At 39.3% G+C, this 24,695-nt stretch overlaps 2 protein-coding genes across 5 annotated transcripts; one reads left to right on the top strand and one right to left on the bottom strand.

Annotated features, from left to right (window-relative positions):
- Positions 1-6,951: 6,951 nt before the first annotated feature.
- LOC147858987 (uncharacterized) lies at positions 6,952-9,432 on the top strand. 4 transcript variants are annotated; one of them, XR_015530369.1, is made up of 10 exons: positions 6,952-7,107; positions 7,287-7,365; positions 7,465-7,544; positions 7,687-7,753; positions 7,848-7,871; positions 8,018-8,068; positions 8,174-8,431; positions 8,506-8,737; positions 8,821-8,964; positions 9,175-9,432. XR_015530369.1 is itself a non-coding variant. In XM_087325979.1 (8 exons), the coding sequence occupies exons 1-8, from the start codon at positions 7,032-7,034 to the stop codon at positions 8,735-8,737; spliced, it is 867 nt and encodes a 288-aa protein (XP_087182105.1). In that variant the 5' UTR covers positions 6,952-7,031; the 3' UTR covers positions 8,738-9,104. The 4 variants fall into 4 exon arrangements, 1 of the variants encoding a protein (XP_087182105.1); XR_015530368.1 differs by having other exon boundaries at positions 8,506-8,964; XR_015530370.1 differs by lacking the exon at positions 7,848-7,871 and having other exon boundaries at positions 8,506-8,964.
- Positions 9,433-17,652: 8,220 nt separating this feature from the next.
- On the bottom strand, positions 17,653-23,120 carry LOC147858986 (Ribophorin I). Its single transcript, XM_087325636.1, has 10 exons — positions 22,955-23,120; positions 20,281-20,325; positions 19,562-20,196; positions 19,333-19,480; positions 19,061-19,240; positions 18,901-18,969; positions 18,733-18,822; positions 18,435-18,593; positions 18,119-18,346; positions 17,653-18,037 (listed from the first exon to the last, which is right to left on the bottom strand). The coding sequence occupies exons 1-10, from the start codon at positions 23,069-23,071 to the stop codon at positions 17,846-17,848; spliced, it is 1,863 nt and encodes a 620-aa protein (XP_087181762.1). The 5' UTR covers positions 23,072-23,120; the 3' UTR covers positions 17,653-17,845.
- Positions 23,121-24,695: the final 1,575 nt, after the last annotated feature.

The raw sequence follows: 24,695 nt of genomic DNA, 5'->3' as shown, positions 1-24,695 counted from the left end.
TCTTCCTTTCGGCCACACCATTTTGCTCCGGTGTGTATCTGCAGCTGAACTCTCTCCGAATTCCTGTTTGCTACAGATAACTGTTGAATTGGCCGGAAAAATATTCTTTTCCGCCATCTGACCGCAAGCACTTGATCTTCCTCTCCGATTCCTATTCCACCATGCTCTGGAGGTTTTGGAAACAGTCGAAGACTTCGCTCTTCCGCTCAATGAGGTAGATCCATGTGTGCCGGCTATAGTCGTCGATGAAGGAGATGAAGTATCGACTCCCGCCAAGACTCGCGTTTTGTGCCGGTCCCCATACATCTGAATGAATAAGGTTGAGCTTGTTATGACTACGATTTTGTTCGGTGGGGAATGGAAGCCCGTGTTGGTTCCCGAGTTGGCAGGTTTGACATACTTGGGCCTTCCGGCCACTAAACTTCGGCAACCGAAAACAACTTGTTTCGTTTGCAAGTCTTGAAGTCGCCGATAATTGATGTGGCTGATCTGCTTGTGCCACAGGTCGATATCCGATTCAACCTTCTGTCCTTTGGCGAACAAGGCGGTGCCGACGTCATTGGTGTCGAGGATGAACATCCTTCCATCTCTACGCCCTTGCGCGATAATCTGGCCCTCCTCCTCCCGGCCGACGATTGGGTGAGGAGTGTCGTCTTCGGTTTCGACAACTCCCAGTTGTTCCGGTTTCTCCAAGAAGGAGAACCACTCTTTGTGGCTCGTCATGTGATTTGATGCACCGGAATCAACGTACCACACTTCCTCTGATTTGGAAGTGGTCTTCTTCATCAAGTTTGCCTCGTGCTTCATCACCAAGGTTGGCCCCTTACCGGTCTTCTCGGTTCCGGATCCTCTTGATCCTTGTGTGTAGTGCGAGCTTTGCCGGTTCTCTCGACCGGTTTTTCCGGATCCAGATCTGTCCAAATCGGCGCGCTTCTTCCAGCACTCGCTTTCTCTGTGGCCCTTTTTGCCACAGTACTAGCATTCCGTGGCGGATTTGTCTTGCCGACCTCCGGCGCCACCTTGACTCCCCCTGCTTGTGGAAGTCCCAGAACTGTTGTCGGCACGATCTCTGTGCCGTCGGTCTTGCCCTTGCCGGCCGCCTCCATTGCGTGCCGACCTGCCTCGTCCACCACGCCCATAGGGCCGATCCGCCTCCGTGTACAACATCCGGTTGTCGGTGGGTGCACTTGTTGATGCACCGACGTGGTTCTCCTCTACAAGGAGCATCGATTGTAAGTTGAAAAATGACGGCGTATTCTCCCTCGTACGTACTGCTGTCCGGAAAGCTCGGAACTTAGACACCAGGCCCCCAAGACAGACCTGTACCATCTCGTCTTCCTCTATAGTGACGTTGATAGAGGCAAATGAGTCACAAATCTCTTTGATTCGGGTCGTGTAATCAGCCACCGACATGTCCTTCTGTCGGACATTACTCAACTCCTGTCGGAGTTGCAGCTTCTGGGTTGCTGTGCTTGCGGCGAACACCTTCTTCAGGTTTCCCCAAGCCTCTTTCGGCATCTTGGCATCTCGGACGTGGCTCAACAGCTGGTCTCCGACACTGGACGCAAAGTAGTACATCACCCTGCTTGCCAATTGTTCCCACACCAGGAAGTCCTTGTGTGGCGCATCAGGTGCTGAGTCATTAGCTCCGTCGACATAACTCCAGTAACCATGCCCAAGCAGTTACTAGTGCATCTTGTATGACCAAGATGCGTAGTTGGATCTGTCGAGCTTCTCCACCGGAAGCGAGCTAACCATTCCTCTATCCATGGTTATTTTTCTGTTCTTTACAAAGGTTAGGTTTTCTTCTTGCGAAAGTGAATATCGGTTGCAAAGGTTCTCAACCCTCGCGCTCTGATACCATGTAAAAACAAATAGCGTGCGGAAGCAATAAGAAACAAAAAACAGAGAACAGGTTTAATGGAGAGCTTAACAGTACGCGGGAGAGTCAGAGAGAGAGAACAAGAATCTCTATTCAAAAAATTATATCAACGCTCTATACATCATATGTGTTCAGCGAACACTTTTATACAAGTCCATACGGACTAACAAAAGTACGGTGTACTTCAATGCTCACTCGAGCGTCTAACACTAACTATGAGAGTAATAACTCCCTAGTAGTCTAGATGCAACTAGGCTTCCGGTTACTGATGGATCCGGCTACCGGCTCCCCAACTCACCGGCTCTTTTGCTCACCGATCCGTCTCACTCACCGGCTCAAGCTTGTCCAGCCAATCCGGCTCCAATTGAGCTTGCCGCTCAACAGTTCGGGATGACTGAGGTTAAGTCTGTGGCAACCCATCTTGATCGAAACCTAAAGCTAGTTGTTGACTCCAGGACAGAAGAGTGTGTGTTGACTCTGTATCGAGAATTGATTGGAAGCCTCATCTATCTCATGGTCACTCGACCCGACCTCAACTATCCGGTCGGCTTCCATATCCAATTCATGCAAATTCCACGCAATATTCACTTAGATTGTGTTAAGCGAGTGTTACGATACGTGAGTGGAACGATGGACTACAAAATTCTCTACAAGTCTACCACACCAATTTGACTCGAAGGGTACACCAATGCCGACTAGGCAAGCTGCAGAGCCGACCGACGATGGATCTCAGGATTTGTCTTCTCTCTCGGAAGTGGAGCCATCTCCTGGAGTAGCAAGAAGTGGCTAACTATCGCACTTTGGAGCATAGAGGCCGAATACAGGGACACGATTGTGTCTGCATGTGAAGTTGTTTTGATAAAGAGAATATTGAAGGATCTTGGCGTTCCCATCAAGGATTTGATTCCCCTTTACTGCGACAACATGAGCAATATTCATCTGGCTCAAACCCGATGTTCCATGCGCACGAAGCATATCGAAGTGTACTATCACTTCATCCGAGAGCACGTTCAGGCTGGAGATGTTGACCTTCAACACATAAGTACGAATCTCCAGACAACTAACATCTTCACCAAAGCCCTAGGAGCCGACAAGCTTCGGCGATTCATGTCAGACCTTGGATTGACGATCCTTGACTTGCCAATCTTGAAGAGAGAATCAGATACTGGCTGAAGCGGACATAAGATAAGATGGACAACATAGGAAGGCCGAAAGTCAAAAGCCGACCAAAGTTGAGCTTGAGGGTGTGTGTTGAGAATCAAGCTCAACCTAGTCTAGTGTGTGAACATACCTTTTGAGAATCTATGAGCACTCAAAGGTCAAAAGTCACCACTACTTTCTACAAGTTAACTATGTGTCATATAATCATATTCTATGACACATAACCAATGAGTTCCATATTCCACATAACTAATGAGTCTCCACATTCCCCAAGGTTCTAGAGAGATTGCGTAATGAGAGAGTGTAGAGAGAGTGCCTTATATAAAGCACCCTCCTCCTACATTGTAAGGAGTCGGTTAATCTCCTTTGTAATGCTCATATTGTTGTAATTGTTCTCCACTTCTTGTTAATATATACATCCATCTTGATTACTTCATTTTCCAATCTATCTATCTCGTGTCTCTCGTCTCTCCTCTTTCACACACACACAACACATCCTTAATCTATTCAACTGCATAGAATCACACTCGATTCTTTACATGAAGCAGAATCACTTCCTTTGTGACTAAAGATTCAATTTCCATCACATTACGTAGTCAAAACCAAAAAATTGCTTTGACTGAAACGCATCATGTCACGTCAGGTGCATACATTTGCAACAAATCTCCCTTAACCTACTTATGAACACCATCATAGGGCGGTTTCTCCACCAATTCCTCAACGGAAGCAATAGATCCTCATGAACCTTAAAGCTTGTCCCAAGTACTTCACAAACATGAGGCTTCCTTTCCCACATCACAAATTATTTGATCAAGTCGTAATTCCACAAACAAACCAAGTTGTGACTTTAAAGGATCCAATAGTCGTACTTTCCTATGATTAGTAGAACCTATACATATCACATAATGAAGGACGTCTTCTTTGGTTTGAGTTTCCCTTTGATTTCCCCAACAACAATAAGAAAATAAGAACAAACCCATTCATAGCTGAAGTCGTTGTCTACCCCTCACCATTTGTGGAGAAAACGACACCAACAAGGGACACCGACCTCCACAAAATAGTAGGAAAAAGGTGATAGCGTAGACCCAATAAGAAGCCTTATGGCCAGTGGACAACCTAATGTGAAAGGAACCCACCTCTTTTGTAAAAAGCTATAAAAACTAGTATTTGTGACTTTTGTAGCTCTTCTCCTTTCTATTAGTGTATTAAGAGCTAAGAATGATTAAGGTTAAGAGTTAAGAGAGCCAAACCTTAAGCCCTTTAATCTTGTATGGCCTTAATAAGAAGTGGCGTATGTTCATCTCTCACCTTCTTTGTCTACACATCAAATTCTATTACGAGAGGGTAAGTGTAAGCGGTAACCATTCATGCTAGTTAAACTAGTAGCTCTAGAGTGATCTACAACCACTCTTGCTCGGTTCACTATCAAAAGGGTATAATCTGGTCTGGATTCTAGGCACAACGATATCGAGGGGAGGTATAACTCCATTGATTCATTAACATGTTTCGTTGTGAGTAACAAAAGCCACACAATTATTGAGATCCAAATTTTAGTAACGATTTTTGGAGACGAGTCTTTAAGAAGATAGAAACAACCTTGAACTTGAGCTTCACTGACCATCCTTAATCCAATGGACAAATGGAAAGGCTAAACCAAATTGTTAAGGACATTTTGCTAGCATATGTTGTTACAAAGCCAACAAAATGGGAATATTGTCTACCAAAATTGGAGTTTGCTTGTAATTGTTCCAAGCATATATCGATGAGATATAATACTTTTATGTTGATGTTTGGCTTTCAACTAGGAGCCCTGATCGATGTTAATGATGATTAGTTGAGAAGCACCCAATACTTTTTAAGGGATATGCAAGATATATTTTATACTACATGAGATAATAAAAAAGCATCTCAAGATAGAACATGTTTTTATGTCGACCATATTAGGCAACCTCGTGTATTTAACCCTAGATAGAAGGTATTTCAATGTGTGTCTCGTGATTCTAAGACATTGTCTATGAGTAAGCACGCAATAAATTAGCCCCATGATTTTGTGGATGTTTCATAGTTTTCAAACACTTTGGTTCATAAGCCTATAACCTTGCTTTTCTTGATGGTGTTGGAATCCATCTAGTCTGAAAGAACTTATTGGCTTTGTCGATAATATAGTCACTTCTAAGCATTTACGCTTTTAAACCACATGTACCAAAGATAATTCTTGATGTTATAACAAAACATCTATGTTCTAAAACAATCCAAGAATTAAAAATAAAATGGATGGATAAGTATATTAAAGATGTTATACGAGAATGCAAAAACACCATTAATACTAACTTCCCTAACTTTTCATTGCAAGAATGCAATGTTTTGAAGAGGGTGGAGTATGTTATGAGCATATAACCATAATTTGTTCGGTGGTATTTTATATCGTAGTTTTTTGGTGTGAAAAACGAGGTCAATTGTGAACTTGCCTAAAGGGCTTTGTTCTGGTGTTAAAAACAAGGCCTAGCTTATATCCTCATTGGGTACATCATTCAACTATGTCGAGATTGTGATTTTGTAGTGAACAAACTCTTGTGGTGAGTGCGACTTGAAGCCCATAATGGTGGTATGGGATGTTAGTCAAGGCTCGGGTCCATTTTGATCCGTTTGCTCAGAGGTAGTTGGGTGGATTAGCACGAGCCTTCTCTCTCTATTCTTTTATATGTTATTTTCATGTTAACATTATAATATATCTCTAACAAAAGACCACCATACACACAAACACATCATATTCATATGTTCAAATAATTTATGAGTACAATAGATGTGGGGAATAAGGAGGCAAACAAAGACAACAAGGATATATACAATCTATAAAGCAACTAGCAACTCAACAAAATCTATAGGTGATGATGTATTCAACATGATTGAATGATGACAACGATTTTGTTGATGACAACATTGCCAAAACAAGGAAGTATGAGAGTTTCTAGTGGCCATTAAAAAGCAAGTGTTATGGGCATAACCATAACTTATATGGTGGTAGTTTGCGTTGTAGTTTTCTACACCCGAGGATAAGAGTGTGAGGGTTAATCGAGAGTGTAAAGAAGGGAGGATTACTTTTAATCCTAAAGATTGAGACAATCCTTAAGGGTCAACCGTGAACTTGAATAGGGGCCATGGGTGCTTTAAATATGAGGCCTAGCTATCCTCGTTGGGGACATGATTCAACCACATTGAGACCGTGATCTTGTAGTGAATAAACTCTTTTGTGACAAGTGTGTGCAAGTACAAGGTACGACTCAAAGCCATAAAGGTGGTATGGGACACTATTCAAGGCTAAGGTCCATCTCGATCCCTTGCTTGTAGGTGGTCGGGTGGATCAACAACCTTCTTTTTTCTGCCTATCTCTTCATTATCTAATCTTATTTCTTTATTTTGGGCTTACATTATAATAAATCTCAAACACACGGAAGAGGAAAGGGTTTGTGCCCACACCATCATCTATGTTCAAGCCACGGGGGCAAAGATTCATCTTACATCCAGGTTGGGGGCAGGGTACGACCACGCGAACAACAACAATAGCAGGAAGAGAGGCATGTGAAGCGGTGAATGTGCGTGTGAAAGGGCACACCATGGTCCATCTATACCCAAATCCCCAGAGCCAAACCTAGACCCATGCCTAGGCCCATACCTAGACCCATAACCATACACAATACCTTGGCAAACCAACAAGCAACCCCATAGCCATAGCCATGTACCCATGTAGCCATATGCCCATGTACCCATGTAGCCATATGCCCATGGGCCATGACCCCCCCCATATACCCATAGCCATAGGCATACCATGATCATCATCAATCTTCTTCTTGGGGTAGGGAGTTAGGGCTTTCCTCCTATTCTTTTCTTTCCAGCAGAAGAAGAAGAAGAAGAAGAAGAAGAAGAAGCAGAAGCAGAAGCAGAAGCAGAAGCAGAGGAGAGCAGAAGCAGAAGGTAGAAGCAGAGGATTATGTCGCATTTCGGTCGCTCGGGCCCCCCAGACATCAGGGATACCTATTCCCTCCTCGTCCTCAACATCACCTTCCGTAAGTCCCTCCCTCCCTCCTTCTTCTCTGCTTCCATGTCCTTTGTCCCTGTTTCACTTGTTTCCTCTGCTCCATCCCCTTGCCGTGTCTGAGATTTGATTAGATAATAGGAGAGCTCTTCTGATTTCTTCTCCTTTTTTTCTTGTTCCCTCTACAAATCATCTGTTCTTCTCTCTCAGGAACCAGTGCAGATGACCTCTTCCCCCTTTTTGATCGCTATGGTAAAGTCGTCGACGTCTTCATCCCCCGAGACCGCAGGTACTTACTTTTTTTTTCTTTCTCTTTTTTGTCTTCTCAAATTCGATCTCCTGAACGTCGACCGACCATCCTCACTCTGAAAAAATTTCTAATTTATAGAACTGGCGAGTCTCGTGGGTTTGCATTTGTCCGCTACAAGCATGCAGATGAAGCTCAAAAGGCGGTTGATCGCCTCCACGGTGGGGTTGAATTTCAATTCATTTTCACATCATAAAAACTAGTTCCTCCTACATTGCATGATTCCCTTCTTGCTACACCTCTCTCTGATTGTAGGTTGTATGATGTATCTCTATCTAATTGATCCTTTTCTTTGGGATGCAGGGAAAGTTGTGGATGGAAGGGAAATCATGGTGCAGTTTGCAAAATATGGTCCTAATGCAGAGTCTATGTGAGTATACTTTCTGAATTTATTTCTATCTAATGATGATACAATTCAAGAGTAGTTTTAGTAACCTAATGCTTACACTGATTCTATTCTTCAGAAAAGGCCCCAAAACAAGGACTAGGTATATGCTCTAGTTCTCAATGAATGCATGAGCAAAATTATATTATTGGAAGTGTTTGATTTTATGCCATGTTTGCATATGCATGAATATCTTTTGCCTGGTAGAGAACTGTGAACAGATTCTTAAGTTCTTTGATGTATGAATAGTGATCGAGGGAGAGTATCATACTCTGAGAGCCGGAGTCCGAGACGATCGAGGTATTGTTTTTTCCCTACCCATTTCCTTCTATTATTAAATGATTAGTTAGTGTAACTGTATTGCTCCCTCTTTCTCCTGCTCAACAATTTAGTTATTAATGGCAGGCACAGGGAGGACTACAGCCGTAGAAGAAGTCGGAGTCGGAGCCTGAGTAGGGGAAGGTACCGCAGGGATCGAAACCGGGATCTGGATCACCGGAGCCGTAAGCGCAGCCGAAGTCGGAGTCTGAGCCACTCCCGTTCCCATTCCCGCAGTCCTGTCCGAAGAAGGAGCCGGAGTCGGAGCAACAGTAGAGATGCAGCTGGTGAGAGGCCAAAGCACCATAAATCATATGAAAGGACCGAGTCTCCATATACAAAAAGGTTGAGTAATGTTTGAATCTCGTAATATTTTGGTTTCTATTTTGCTTTGATTTAATTAGTTGAATTCTCATCAGACGCAGTGCTTCACCAAGAGGGCGGAGTCCATCTGTGGGTCAAAGTACTTCACCTCTGAAAGCACGGGATGTCTCTCCAATTCGTAATGCTTCATCTCGTGGAGGGAAGAGTGCATCTCCATCTCCTGCTGCTGATGCTGTTGCTGCACCAAGGGATGCAAGAAGAAGCCATAGCCACAGCCCCACACCAGATCCTCGCTCCCGTAGCCTTTCACCCAACTCAGATGTTTAGGTAATGCATTGTACCATCCCTCTCTATTCGAGGTGTGCTCAAGCATAAAATTTCAATTAAAAGAAGCTTGTTATTTGCTGCAGGGTTGCCAGCAGCTACAAGAGATGGACTTAGGAGGATTACTGTATTCCTGTGTTTGCTGTGCATATTTTAAGGGTTTCTACTTCCTGTACTTTTCGACATATGTATCAGCAGTGTTTTGACAGAGGCTACATTGCTTCTGGATGGTTAGTCCGTCACCTAAAGAAACTTTTTCCTTGCTTATATGCATGCTACCTGGATTTTCACCAGTTTTTGGGCTGCAATTATGAATGCTCTATTATGGAACATATGGAATGTTGATTTCTAGATATTTTATTTTAAGAAAGAGCCCTTGCAATTAGGTCGACAATAGTTAGTTTCTGACTTTATTTAAAATATGCCCTGGGCTTTGGTAGTTATTGAGTGGGGCCGAGGATTTGCTGGTAGCTGTGGTGGGCCATTTGATGGTGAAAAGATTCCTTTGATGTGCTGTGTTCGTGATGATGTAGCTGATTTGTTGGATGTAGCTGATTGGACAACTTGCTGTGCATTTTGATGCTGCGTGTGATCTTTGGTGTTACCAACAGCTTGGAGGCCTATCATTGCTGCACCTGCATAGTGTATTTTTTCCTGTTGGTATGAAAGTTTTATCACACAGGATAGATTCATGTGCATTGCGTGCGAATTTGCTTGTGTGTTATGTATGTCTCTTCATCATGTTTCATTGGGGTGTGGTTGGTGTTATGAATAACTGTATGTAGTAGATAGTTTTGCGAATGTAAAAAGCATGCCTGATTGAGGGGCTCATTCCACAGAAACGAGATGTGGGGGTATGTTTGAAACAGAGGTATTCATCGGTGGTCCTTTTTAGTGCCGTCTGCTTTTTATGGTATTGTTTATGAAGAATCAGGAGAGCTATGCAATTGAATGCTGGGTGAAAATCAATAGGTGTTTGAGTGAATATGGATAGATGAGTTGTTTGATAGATTCAGACTGCATATGCTTGGAGTGTTAGATGCTCACTATTGCTGTGAGTATCTTCTTGATATGAAAACTTTGTATGCTGCCCTGTGACTTCCTGATTTTAGTCCTTAAAATATAAGCTTTCAGACAAGATCCCAACTTTGCAAATCTTCTAAGCACTATATGAAAAAATGATTACTGAAATGCGTGAAACAATATGTGAAATTTCATTGGTGCAATTGCTGCTTCGCTAAATTGTTAGGAGCCCAGTGTGACATCTGTCAGCTGATATATATTTGAAGTTATGCTTCAGAGCAGTTCAAGATATATAGCTTTTAGAATATCGAAGAATTAATATGATTTGATAGCTCAATAAATTAATTTACTATGATTTTTTTTTATTGAATGAACTCAAATGACCCTTTCCCTAGTTTTATGTTACAATTGGTGGCATTGTTGTGTCAAAAACATAATCCTGTATAATGAGTGCACTGAATTATGTTATTTTTTCTTTGTACTCTTCTGTTCCTATTAAAGTTTTTTGATGTAAACCTCTGCCTCTTGAATTGAATTTGTGCCCATTAAAAGACTAGATAAATTTAACAGTAAACTTATGAATCAGATTGTGAGAAGATTCTCTAAGATTACAGAAAATGGTTCTTAGCGATAGTTCGTTCATATTGGCTTGTTATAGATAGTATTAAGTTTGTTGAAATCCTGTTTAATTAATCATGTTGAAATCTTGCTCATCTCTTATCCGAAGTAGACTTGGGCTTGAACTCAGTGTACTTCGCAAGCATCAGGTTATGAGTTTGAGCTTCTATCGGAGAGTTTCTAACAGTAACACCCATAGCAACAGAATTTCTTGATTCCCTGAGAGTTAGTGCATTGGTGACTCATCTTCAACCTGGGGCATGTGTCTCATCTGAATGCTTGCTACTGTGCACAGAACATTTACGTGCAAATGCTTGAAATGGGGATTGGCTAAATAACAAGTAGAAAAAGAGGTTATTCAAAGTTGTATTAGCATTCATCAAGAATACTTTGTGATGATGGAACCAAATGTCAAACACACCTCAAGAAACTTCCTTCATTGGGTATGTTCTTTGTGATCTTAATGAATCTATTGAATTAGACAAGGACAAATCATGAAGATGGGGTAAAGAGACTAGATATAGAGAGAATTGACTCTACAAAACATCCTTGAATTGAGGAGACTCATTGTGTTTAGGAATCTGTTGAAATAGATGGGTAAATAGGCTAGATGTGGACAATGAAGGCGTAACTCTTAAACATGAGCTTTTCTCTTTACACAAGAGGTCTTTAGAATTAAAGGAGCAAGGTATTTTGACTTGTTGAACATGTCGATATACTTGTCAAAGAGACAATCATACCTATTTAAATTATAAGTTTGATGCTAGTGTGCTAGTCCTTCATATGTCAAATACCTACATAGCCAAGTTGCCCACAAGTTGATTGGATATATTAGGTATACAATGTTCATGTTTCTAGACCTTTTAAAAGATCATGAAAGATGGTGTAACTAGAATCCAAGTTAGTGTTTGGTAGTATTGTTCAACCCTTCATGATGCCAACTCCCTCGATAGCTAAGCTCTATTTGATGTCCAATTTGTAGCAACTAGAGTAAACCATTCTTATAATTTCATTTTTTGTCGCTGAAGTAAGAAATTTGGTTTCTTGTAGATTGACACATGTAGAAAATATCTTCACTTTGTATTCATTGTTATTGCGTGATAGGAAAATTATATTTATTTGTTGTCTTATTGTGAAATATCATAAATTTGAGTGGGGAAAACCCCTTAGGATTGCTTGTGCAAATCTCCTAACGTTAAACAAGATTAGGAGCTTCCTTACAATACAAATTTGCATTTTTTAGATATTCCTTGTAGGTTTGAGATGGTGTTGAAACTTAGGTCGGGGTCCACAAGATTATTGATGTGGGATCTGTACACTAGGGTTGAGAAGACCATATCCAAAAACTTGAGGGGATCAATATGATGGTACTTGAATTGAGAAAGAATGGTGTTTGGTTTGTGTAGGATTTAATTGAGTCAATATAGTCAAACTTATCTAATAGAGAACATTTTTGCCCAAATTATCATGTTTGTAAATGATAAACAATGTGAAATATTGCTCAAATGTCTAATTATTACAATTTCTTTAACCATTACTTTCTTTATGATGTCTTGAAATCAAATAGAGCTCAACATGCAAAAACGCTATGGAATATCTCCCAACAAATTGAGGGCTATGATTTAATGATCCAAGTGTTTTTGCATGAATGAAATGAGTCAACTTTGAAAATCAATCAATGGATCTGGAAGGACATTCTAACCCTAAGAAAAGGTAGCTCCAAAGCAAAATCCATGAAAATGCTCTCCCAAGGTTTAGGGGGAAATTTAATGGTTGTAGAAGTCCATGGGGCAAGTGCATAGGACTTTTTGCCTAGTAATAAATATAACTCGATTGGACGGTTGTCCCAGTAGGTCTTTGAAGTCTAGGCCTCCAATACTACCAACCAATGAGTTAGATAGGTTAGTACCACTCCAAAATATCAATGCATAGGTTTGAACCTTGAAAAGATCAAAGAACACAACACCTAGACGCACCATTTGGACCACATCAAATATCAATATGGAATAAAAGAACATTATGTATTTGGCAAAAACCATCATTAGATGATCAGGTGAAATTGCAGTAGTATGTGAGATTGCATATTGGGATACTAAATCCAACACAAGAGAGGCCCAAACACACTCCAACAAAGAAGCATCACAAGGCTTCTCAATTAGGTTAGTAACAAAAAATTGGAATAGTTCAAAGCCTAGAAGCACTTGTGTTTGTGACTATTGAAACTCTTAGAAAACATAGTAAATCATGCATTAAAAATTGTCACAGCATTGGTAAGATCAAATAAGCTAAAACTGCATAACTTCATACTCAATATGTAAATGGTCAATATTGGGTGTGAAATGTCTTCCAATGATCATCTTTATTATCGTTCTTGAAGGTCAAATATGACCTATGAGACAAAAAATATACCATTTTCACATATTATATATGAAATTGGGTAGTCACTATAGTTAGGTATTGAATCTAGGCTTGGGAAACTACATACGAGTATCCATGCAAGTATCATGAATACAAAAGATATATTTGGGTTGATGCAACACTATGTAAAGATAACATTATTTGGCATGTTGTTACATGCATATTAGAGAGTCCAACTACTATAACTTGTATGAGCTAGATCATCACGATCCTTTATCTGATGTATGTGTTGGCATTCTTACATATGATAAGATTGAAAAAGTGTTGGTTGTGTGAGATTCTAATGCTAGAGATGTAACTTATCAAAATAGAAGTTGATGATAATGTAACGGAGTCAAATTTCATACTTGAGTCCGAATATTGTATTATGTTAAGATTCCTATACACATGCTTAATTTCACAAATTTGCATATTCTCAATGGTACCCATGCGTTTCCAATGACAAATATTTTGATATGTCTTTCATCCTCAGGGGGATGAAATGTAGTTGACTATGTATCGGTGAAATAATGTGATGTATCATGGTGAATACATTTAGTATTAGCCCATTATAACTAGACTTAAGACCACAAGCCCTTATGCTTGTACATTACAAGAAAAAAAATTGCACATTGACCAATGCATTAGAGTACAAAAGGAACAAGAGTACATTATGCGGCTTTGCTATGGAAAAGCTAATCTACTTGCAAATGAGGTTGAGATTTATGTCATGAACCTCTCCCTCGGCAAAGATGTGAAAACTATTGGGAGCAATTGAAGGATGTCATTCTCAATGTAGTTAGACAATGAATGCTTAATTTCCAATACAATGCTTGTTTTGATGAATGGTGAGGAGAAAGAAGACACAATACTATCAAATGCAAGAACAGAACAAAACACAAATGTTTAAACTCCAACAAAACTATCAACGTTGACAACTCAAGGGGCAAAAAGGAAGATCTAATTAGTGAATTCACCAATGAGGAGATGGAACAATATGCAAACTTTATATGCACAATGGGGTATGCCTATGACTTTGAGTATTGAAACACCATATCATGCATGTGTATTGGAAATGTTAATAGATGGGCAAAAAAGATGTCTAATGTCAAAGCAATGGATGCAACTATAATAACAAGTGAGATCTTGAAATGGACAATACCGTAAACTCTTGTATGGATAACAATGATCATGGATCAAATATCAAGCAAGGTTTTTTAGAGGATTGGATTAAACCAATCTATAAACATGGAGATAAAAATGTGGTATCCAACTATGGATTATCGTGTTTAGCTTAGTTATGGAAAGTTATATAGCAGTATCATGGGACAAAAGACTAGCTCATTGGCTGAACATAATCCTAAATGAGTACTTGGTGAAGCACACTTTAGACCAAAACATTCAATTGCTAACCATTTGGGGACAATAAGAGTTATTATGGAAGAAAATTGACTTCATGGGAAAACAATATATTATTGTTTTATGGACTTCAAGAAAGCCTTTGACAATGCATCAAAGGGAGAGCGTTAGAAAACAACGATAGAGATTGGAATGCCATTAGAGCATAGAGTATGTATAACATGATTGTATTGAAAGTAAGGTGCCAATTGAACATGGATAGTGGTTTTTCAAAGTACATTTTGAATAACATGGGTTTCAAGCACTCTCTCCCACTCTTTGGTCTACGTATCGCTAAACCTAAAAGATACAATAAACAAGACTTCAAAAGGAGAAGGATTGGATGACCCAAAACTCATGCATCACCTTATTTTTATGCTCCTATATACTGCTGTTGTTGTTTTATTTTCGTATACTTTGCCTAATATGAAACACTTACTTGAAGTATTGAACACATTTGATCTGTTGAGAGTCAAGCTCAACCTAATCTAGTGTGTGAACACACCTTTTGAGAATCTATGAGCACTCAAAGGTCAAAAGTCACCACTACTTATACATTAACTATGTGTCATATAATCATATTCTCTTCCCCATAACTAATGAGTTCCATATTCCCCATAACTAATGAGTCTCTACATTCCCCAAGGTTCTAAAGAGAGAGTGTAGAGAGAGCGCGACCTTATATAAAGCACCCACATCCTACTTCGTAAAGAGTCGGGTAATCTCCTTTGTAATATTCATATTGTTGTAGTTGTTCTCCACTTCCTAATAGATACATCTTCTTGAGTATTCCATTTTCCCTATCTATCTATCTTGACACACACACACACACACACACACACACACACACACACACACACACACACACACACACACAACACCATTAACCTATTCCACTACATAGAATCACACTCTATTCTTTACACGATCAAATTAGTGACTAAATGTTATTGTGGGCTAGACAAAAATTATGACAATAAAGGCAACACAAACAAGACACTACCCACTTTTACATACAAGGGAGAACCAATACAAGTGGTGCAAAGCTTCAAATATCTTGGTAGGATAAATAGGTTGGAATAAGTATTATATGTTTGAGAATCAATGCAACCAAAGTGATACTCGAGGATGGGAAATATATTGATGTTATTCAACGCCATGGTAGTTTGTGTTACTTTATTAAGTGGAAGTGTGATGTGACACTATCTCACTTAGTGCATAGAATGAAATAGAGAAAATAAAAATTTTGTTTTTATGTGATCAACTAGGGGTAAAATCCTCAACATCATATCATGTCATCATATATAGAAATAGATGCTCGACCCATAGAAGCACTAAACATCACATGCTTAGTGCATCTTGCAATTTGAAAGGAATGTGATGACACTTGTTAGACATGCAACATATTTAAGTGTCATACTCAAATGTCCACCAAGAGGGTGAGAAGACATGTGAATGAATTATTTTTGCATAGAGATTTTTCACTCAAGAGTCTTAAGAAAGGGTCATGTACAAGATGATAGGTTGATTTGGTCCTATAAGTCAAATTGGCCTTCTCGTTGATATTCTATTCTATCTATTATCCCTCTCACTTTACATGAGCTTAACGTTAAGTGCTCATTTGAAGACAATCGTTGATCTGTTTGTGTTTGTGTTGATGCTTGTTGTATTTTCTATATATCATTAACTGCAATGGTTAATGTTTAAGCCCTATTAAGGTAGCTAGTTTCTTGGTTTAACCAATCATTCGAGAGAGGATAGGAAGAGTTCATGTAAGTTGTAGTATGCGATTGTTGGTAACTTGAGAGTGCACAATAACCACTCTCCCCCGTTTTTCCAATGAAAGGGTATATATGACGATTTGACTCCAACATGCAATTTTAGCAAGGAGAAATACTTGTAATAGAAACAAAAATGTGCACTTAGTGCGACACCCCTCAAGATGACAAATCTTTCTGCAGTAGAAGTTAGAAGTGGTGGTAGTGAGAAATAGGAGTAGAAGTAGTTTCAAGAGACATAGTAGTTAGTGTAGGAGTAGAAGTAGCCGCATGAGTGGTAGTAGTGTAGTAGTAGAAAGAAGAGTAGGAGCGACATCAACTATAGGAGTAGCAACAATAACAAGAACAATAGCAACAATGGCTCGTGTAATGGCTCTATGCTCTCATTTGCGATCATTCATGAGCCAACACTAGACCATGACCATACACTATAAGGCCCTCAAATGACAACTCACATATCAACATTCTTCTTAGGATTATCATGGTGTCCCATCTCTCGCTCTTGAAGTGATGGCATGCAACAAAGGAATGCTAGGAGAGGAGAAATTCTCGCATACAATAGACTTCAATAACTAATGATCCAATGTAAACCCTCATTAGAAAAACCATTAAGAACCCTTAACCTCTCTACACATCATTGGTCTACAACTATCCAATCCAAAATTTTGCAAGCCCCTCACTCAAATATGTGTATTTATAATCATTAATTTTAATGCTAATTTATTGGTTTTAAAAACCTATGTGCTTTAAAAATACCTACAATACCCTGAAACTCCGAAACATTAAAAATACACCAACCACAGTAACTTGTTGGATTATACATCACTTACCTTCTACATCAAACTTCAAAATTCCCCTTTGCCTTATAATTGTTCTTTGCCTATGGAAAGGCCAATATACACATTAAGGAATAAATGTGGGGCATAAAGAAGATCATCACCCCAAAGATCACAATCAGTTGACTTTTGATTTTTTTTATTACAATCGTAAAATTGTGCATGAGGAACACATAATGAGGGAAGAGCAACAAGGTACCATTATCCATATGACACATAATGCCTATCCATCATCTAGTGGCACTTATGAAAAGTTTCTATCCAGGACAAATGCACCCTCTACCCACATCTCCAAACCAAATCGACGAAATAAGCTAGAGATCTATTTTGTCCCTCTATAAGAAGAGAAGATTCTAGACGAATATGAAAATCAATGATATTGACATAGAGATCAACATACATGAAACATCATTTTCTCAAGCCCACGCAGGTTAACTATTTAGGTACAAATGTAATTTGACATAGATAATGCTAGTTCGGACTCAACACCACTACCATTGATATAGGATTTTGAAGACTACCCTAAACCTGCATTGAAAGGGTTCCAAATAGCATCCTGACATCCAATGGACGACCAACCATTTTCTAGATTCACAATCTAAAGATCTAGCAAAACCAATTTGAATCCAAAATTCCCAGTTGTCCTGGATCCACCATCTTTTACTCTAGCCAGATACTAATAGAGAATCCTTTTGAAATTCTAATATTATTACCTGAAGCTCTAGCACCTAGAAAAAAATGTTATGTCATCCCAACTTCAATGTGTAAAACTAGAAGAATAATAATTCAACAAACTTCTGGTCTAGCATATGAGTTATTCTTTAGAAATGCTGTACTCATAGACTACGAGATCTGTTACAATATGGTCTCATCAAAACAAAATTTGGGTCTATTCATCCTGCAATTGCTCATCAAAATTTATCCTAATTTGTCCAATAATATTTGGAGCCTTTCACGAACTCAAAATATATCAACTAATTTGTTGGAAAAGTTTCTAATTAACTTCTGTTTAAGAGCTTTCACAGTTTGTCTGCAATTGCTGTTTATGCACACTGCAGAGTCTACAAATCATCAATGCTCTGCAATATATCATCGATCTCCTTGTTCAGTGCCAAAGTCTTCTGCTGATAAGGAGCAATGCGGTTATCAATCTCTTTGCTAGAAAGCTTGCGTTCATATGACTCTACAACTACACTATGCTTCTGTACAAGCTTCTCCTGTTTTTCCCTCTCCTTGGTGATCAGCAGCTCCACCTGCCAAGAGTGGTTTTATAGATGCTATCAATGAGAAACATATTATCAGATCAAATAAAGAATGAGAGGCTAGGTGAGAACCTTGGGTAGAACATTCAGAGATCGTGCAAGTGACAGAAGGCTGTCATGCAATGCTTTCAGATCCTTGGCAGACTCTTTAAGAGCTGCATCAGCTGCCTTGCGAGCTGCTTTACAGCTCTGAATATCCCCTGTCCTTGCCAGATCCCTTAGGGAACTTTCTAGCTTCTCGCTAATGTTTACTCGCCTGAAATTGAGTATATTCTGTAACTTCTGGATTGTATCCATTACCTGTACATGGATAGAGAAAAAGTGAACATCAAATTTTCACCAGTGGCCAATAGCATAAAAATTCATAAAAACTTATTCTGAGATTTACCTCTTCGCGCTGTATACGAGCCTGATAGGAAGCTGATGACTTTGATATTGAAAAATCAAACCGCGCATATGCAATACATGAAACAAAGAAGAGGAGAAAACCGGCCACGAGCATCAGTGGTTCCACCAGCATAGCAATCGAGTTGAATTTGAAGTATAACTACACAAGAATGAAAAAGTAAACTGAAATCATACACTGCATAAAAATAGATAATGATAATGCTGAACAGGAAGAATTGCACAGGAATTATACAGGAAATAGATAACCAGAATATATAGCACACAGAAATAAAAATAACCTCAAAAAACACATTATGTTCCTGCACTATGTTTTTCTTTGACACCACGACCACTGTCCTTCCAACACTATCAAGATAGCTGTATTTAACCTGTTGTGAAAAACAGCGAGGTATGAGCTTTCATTTACTTACAAAATTATTATTTGATGTCAATCACTGAACAGTTACCTCCTGAGACTCATTTACAGCAAAGGGAACTTCCAGAGAAGGTTCCTTCGACCCCTCTGGTAGGACTATCTGCAAATACCAAGTTCTGAACATCAGCTATAATACACTTTCTGTTAAATATTATAGAAGCATAAAAAACAGAGCTTTTCTTCTATGAAACCTTAATAACAAGATTGTTGACAACAACATCATGAAGAGGGCATCCAAAAGGAAATTTTAGGAATCTTCTGCCATCACTAGCCCTAAAAACAAAATCTTGCAAAGGAACTCCATATCCAATTGTGAAGGTCACATGCCATCCCCCAAACAAAGGATATCTGGGCTCAAACTCAAGCTCTGTCTGCAATACAGCTCAAAGGAACAAATATCTAGTGAATAAGCAGAATATTCAGATTTGAGCTGAGGAATGATTAAAATAAACTGCATTCAGACCTTATCTTTGTCACTTCGAAGATGAGAGGTAGATACATTGCCTATTTCATCTCTATAATATACAGAATGGGCATGTGGAGGAAGTCGTGCCAATAGTTGACGAAGTGATGAAACTCCACTCACTGTAGGTTTAGCTTGGTAGTCGAGTCTTCACATACAAAACTAGCTCAATTACCAAAATGTTCATGATAGAAATCAATAGCATTCTTTTAAACAATCCAGCACATACCTTGAAAACCCTCCTTTATGGTGGGCTCCACCATGCACTAAATGATAATTTTCTGTCACATAAATATTACCCCAATTGGAGATTTCTATCTCACGCTCCAATTTTTCCACCACAGCAAAAGGTCTGTTGTTCTCATAATGTATCGTTATTGGTTTTGATGAATATGCCAGGACATTCTCATACGGACCATACCTCAATTCATTACTTGTTAGCTTTACGGGTTCTACCTTTGTATAAGATTCAATACGTGTGCTTGGAATCTTGAATAGTGACATTTGCACTTTAATATTATAAGGAGAGATTACATGAGCACTATCGTCATATAGAACAAGCTGTGCATCAGATTGAGTTATTTCTGCTGGAAATGGCTTCAAAGCATGAGTGGAGACCGTATAGATTTCGACAGTTACCGATTCACCCGATTTCAATGCCTTGTTCAAGGCAATGGAATACAGACTCACATCTTTGGTTGTGTCCTTGGACTGAGCCAACTTTATTGGAAGGTTGATTGTTGAACCTTTGTTCTTCCCTTTGCCTTCAGATGTGGAAGCACCGATGAAGGCTAGGTTGTTTGCCTGACTGAAGGGCAGTGCAAACAATACCTCTGAGACAGGAGATGAATCCCCATTCTCAAACTACCATAAAGTTGTAAAACATGGTGTTAGTAGCTGAACAGCAAGTAAACACATGAAAAGAAAGTTGAAATTTCCCAGAAGTACCTTCATTGATGTTATAGCCCTAATGTTATGGGAGCTTAAGTCAACCTGCAAATCAAGATAATAATATATATTTTTAATACATTGTGCTTTGAAGAATACAGCAACATTGTCAGATTTACCATTTTCACCAATGGCCTTGAATTGTTCATGAACTTATGCGTAAACACCATACACGTAAAACAGAAGTCAGAAAATACAATAGGCATATCATATACACCAATCAACAAAAAGAATGATACATGAAAATAGCAAGCCATTGCCATAGCTCTCTAGCTTTCTAAAATGATTTCTGATTGCTATAGTATATTCATTTATGAAAAATGTGATATTCCAGTCATTAATTTTTACTAGACAAAGCAGTTAAAGCTTTGCCCATGAGCTGGAGATCACAGGTTGAAATTATGCTGCTATATACATTCTCTTAGAATATATGTGCTATGACTCCTCATTGAGTAATGTTCACAAATGCTTCCCAAATTCACCATGATGGATCTTATTCCTCCATGACTGGGTGAATGAACGCATTTTCACAAACCAGGAAGCTTCACTCCACTTCTCTATAATTTCTCAAAATGATTTGTTTTCATTCACGTGAAATGTTTTTCTTTTCTTGCATCGCCAGACATACGGAGCCTTTCCATTACCATTCCTCTCAAATTAATCTTTTATTACCCACATTAGTATTGTAAACCTCAGGGAATCCATTGGATAGAATACCTTTATAATGGTCCATCTAACATAAATTAACATGAACATTCAAATTTTGAAACAGTTAGGGAATTATTGAAATACTGTGCAGGAGTTAAGATATCATGAGTATATTAAATCTAAACGCGATAAATCAATGGAAACAGGCCTAATAACTCAAATCATTATAGGAGTGTCTCTGTCAACAGAAGCCAAGAGTACTGAGATTATGTGTGGTAAGTATGCCCAGTGTTACTGTATGAGCCATCACTTGCTTCTTACATATACTGATAATTTTCCTCTATGATTAGCAAATTTCCAAGTGTATGGGTCAGCAGAGGACTGAATGAGAAACTTAAATTTTTCATAAACGTTTACCCATATGTTCCTAAAAAAGTTTCAAAACAATTTTATGTTCTAATTTGTTTTTTCATACAGGACGTCAGACTAATAATACTGAGAAGTGCCCATGTGGAATAAATCCAAGACCTGGGTCAATTGCAAATGCACATCTCTAATGCAATCATGTTGTTTACATTTCCTGATTTTCCTGGAAATTTTTCAAAACAATTTGATGTTCTAATTTAAATTTTCTGCAGGATGTCAGACTAGTGATGCTAGCAAGTGACAATGAGGGATGAATCTAAGGCCTGGGCCCATTGCATATGCACATTTCTCATACAATCACGCTGCTCTGGTTTTACGCTTCCTGTGTAGAACTGCAGCAAATGCTAATATGATCAAAAGGGAACCACTGCTTGCCGCACCTACTATCCATCGTACAAATAGTATTAATTTGATCATTTACCCTCAATATGATAAGTTGGTAATCATACAATGACAAACATTGCGATAAGTTATGCTGCTGTGTCATTTGCCGCAGAAGGAAAAGAATGTCTGCTAATTAGAAATAGACAGCTCAATGGAAGAGATGTCTGAAAAATATCCATAAATTTTTTCATTTTAACAGGTATATCAGCATGTTGCAGTAGTAAAAACGCCATTTTCCATCTTTGATCTAGATCGATACCACAGCTTCTATGCTTTTAATTTTAGCAATTATCAAAGTTCCACTTTGAACTGTATCAATGTAGACTGCCTGTGCATTTTCTCTATTTTCATTTTGTTTCACAGCGCAGCAGACATCACTTTCAGTCTATGTAACTATATAAGCATGCTGACCGTTCAAGAAGTAAATTCAATTTACCATCTTTGATTGGTTTGTTCGAAAATGTGAGTCTTTACTTCTAAAAACATCTATAATCCAAGGTTCCATCTTGATCTATATCAGTGTACTCTATATGTCTTCTTATAAAATATAAATTCGAACATCAGTAATGATTGATGTATATACAGGGTATACCAGTATGTCAACAGTTCAAGAAACAAAATCCATGTTTCAACTTTGACCTCAATCTGTGCATCTGTAGGGTTTTTTACACCTATTGTCAATATACAGATTTGACTGGATATATGTACATACTGGTTACATATACGTCAACACGCACGCCCAGAATTGACAGAATCTATGGCTTTCTGCATCTATTTAACATCTCCATGTTCCAATTCTTATTTTGTATCTTGACTGTGGATCTAGGCATTTTTTCATATTCTTTACTGAAATTTAGTACTCAAGAGTCATCAAATTTGTATATAGCTTGGAATACCAACACCGTGAGACTTTGAAGGAAGGAAAACAATGGATTTCATGTCTGATCTTTAGCACGACTGCTCATCTGTAGCTTCTGTAGTTCTATTTTTGGTGATCCGAGTCCTCGAGACAACCTACACGTCTGCGCTGTTTCTACTTCGGTTTTCTAGAGCGTTTCGATTAAACAGCAAATTCAGAGATGGACAAGGAGTAGATCTAAGCAGATCCATTACAGAACATAAGGGTGAAGAGAGGAGATCTATGTATTTGTGGAGCTCTCTCTCTCTTTCTCTCTCTCTCTCTCTCTCTCTCTCTCTCTCTCTCTCTCACGCATACCTTGCGGTCCACCTTGGCGACAGTGATGAGTTCTCCTGCAATTGCGGCAGGAAGGAGCGTGGAGAGAGACAGCAGGAGAAGGAGGGGAACGCAGAAGGCGAGCTGCTTCTTGGCCATGGCTGCTTCCCTCTCTCCCTCGGATCTGCGTATGTTGTATGTGTTCTGTGTCTTGCGTCTTGCGTCTTGCGTCTCTGGGTCTGTATCTATGTACATACATGTGTGTGTGTGTGTGTGTGAGAGAGAGAGAGAGAGAGAGAGAGAGTGTGTGTGTGTGTGAGGTCATGGGTTCAACCCCTACATTCCACACTGGCATCTAGTGAATTAAAAGAGATGTATGAATGTATGTAATCATAGAGAGGTGAGATAATTGGGTTTTGAACCCAAGACATAGTGCTTGTAGTAACAACTTACCAGTAGGATAAGGTACTAAAAATATAAAAAAGAAAACGAGAGATAGATAGATCGATAGATTATATTATCGTCTTCGGTGGTCAAATATGACCTTTGAGACCAAAAATATTACATTTCACGTGATACGTGTGAAAGTGAGTAGTGACTCTTGATGTTCAAGAACGTTACCAATGAATGTTTCAATCGAGAGTGCACATTGTGGTTGTGAGAGAAATTCATGCAAGGATTGGGCTCGGTCGAAGAGATGTGGAAAGCGTGGTCGAATATGATCAAAGGCAGAGCATTGTATCAAAGTGTGATCATACTCAAACTCGCAAACTTGTTTAGGGCAAAGTGTGCATAACTGACCACTCTCATCACTTGTGCCCCAACTCCTTGTCTCACATCGCAATGCATGTGAGCTAAGTCGCATGGAAGCAATGGTTCAAATGGCAACTAACGGTATGGGCTCTAACATGTATTGAGAGAGAGAGAGAGAGTGTGTGTGTGTGTGTGTGAATATGTGTGTTGGGCGCGCGTGCACGACATGAGCTGATTTTCTCGTAGTATCATTTCATGGCGACATTTTGAGCCCATCCCATAGTCTTACTTTATTGGGCAAACACATACCAACTCTTGGGATGTTGTTGTGATGGGACATGCCTGAAGGTGGAAAATGTGGTTGGAGTCATTCACTTGGTTCAATGAGTGGATAGCTTCGCAGAGTTCGAAGCTCTCCAACACGACGTGAATTAAGGAACATTAATATTTGCATTTAATGCAAATGTACATGCCATCGAGCACATAGGTGATTTCCATCTGAGCCATGTCGGCCAAAGAGGAATAATGCGAAATGTCATGCATGTGTCGACAATGACCAAGAATTTGGTGTCGGTTAGACAGATAGTCGACTAGGGCATGCATGTGTGCTTCAATCACCATGGTTGCTTCATCAAGGATGAAGGTCCAATTATGGCAAGAGGGCACAGAGATGGGAGGATGTTCATCCTCGACACAAATGATGTTGGCGTTGTTGTGTTTGTGAAAGGACAAAAGGTCAAATTGGATGTCGACCTATGGCACAAGCGGGTCGACCACATCAACTTCCCAAGGCTTCAAGAAATACAAACTGTTGAGAATCAAGCTCAACTTGGTCTAGTGTGTGAACTCACCTTGAGAGTGAATAGACACTCCAACGGTCAAGAGTCACCATTATGTCACCACTTTGTATTCTAGCATTTAGTATGAGTCATAGAATCATATTCTATGACACATAACTTATGAGCTTTCACATTCCCCATGCTCCATGAGTCTTGTAGTTAATGAAGAGAGAGGGTGACTATATAAAGCA

The sequence above is a fragment of the Azolla caroliniana genome, unplaced genomic scaffold (genome assembly GCF_043228905.1).
Source record: "Azolla caroliniana isolate FFs.n. ecotype wild unplaced genomic scaffold, voAzoCaro1.0.p SCAF_10, whole genome shotgun sequence".
NCBI classification, from domain to species: Eukaryota; Viridiplantae; Streptophyta; class Polypodiopsida; order Salviniales; family Salviniaceae; genus Azolla; species Azolla caroliniana.
The sequence above is the reverse complement of the archived record's forward strand: the minus strand, read 5'-3'. Positions and strand labels throughout refer to the sequence as shown.

What these genes read in the sequence shown, in the direction of transcription:
- LOC147858987 (XM_087325979.1), top strand. Translation starts at nt 7,032, where the DNA reads ATGTCGCATTTCGGTCGCTCGGGCCCCCCAGACATCAGGGATACCTAT. An exon ending in TTCATCCCCCGAGACCGCAG is followed by an intron (nt 7,366 to 7,464) that starts GTACTTACTTTT and finishes TCTAATTTATAG; the next exon opens with AACTGGCGAGTCTCGTGGGT. An exon ending in GGTCCTAATGCAGAGTCTAT is followed by an intron (nt 7,754 to 7,847) that starts GTGAGTATACTT and finishes TCTATTCTTCAG; the next exon opens with AAAAGGCCCCAAAACAAGGA.
- LOC147858986 (XM_087325636.1), bottom strand. Translation starts at nt 23,071, where the DNA reads ATGGCCAAGAAGCAGCTCGCCTTCTGCGTTCCCCTCCTTCTCCTGCTG. An exon ending in TTCGAAGTGACAAAGATAAG is followed by an intron (nt 19,241 to 19,332) that starts GTCTGAATGCAG and finishes GCTGTATTGCAG; the next exon opens with ACAGAGCTTGAGTTTGAGCC. An exon ending in AACATAATGTGTTTTTTGAG is followed by an intron (nt 18,594 to 18,732) that starts GTTATTTTTATT and finishes ATTCTTGTGTAG; the next exon opens with TTATACTTCAAATTCAACTC.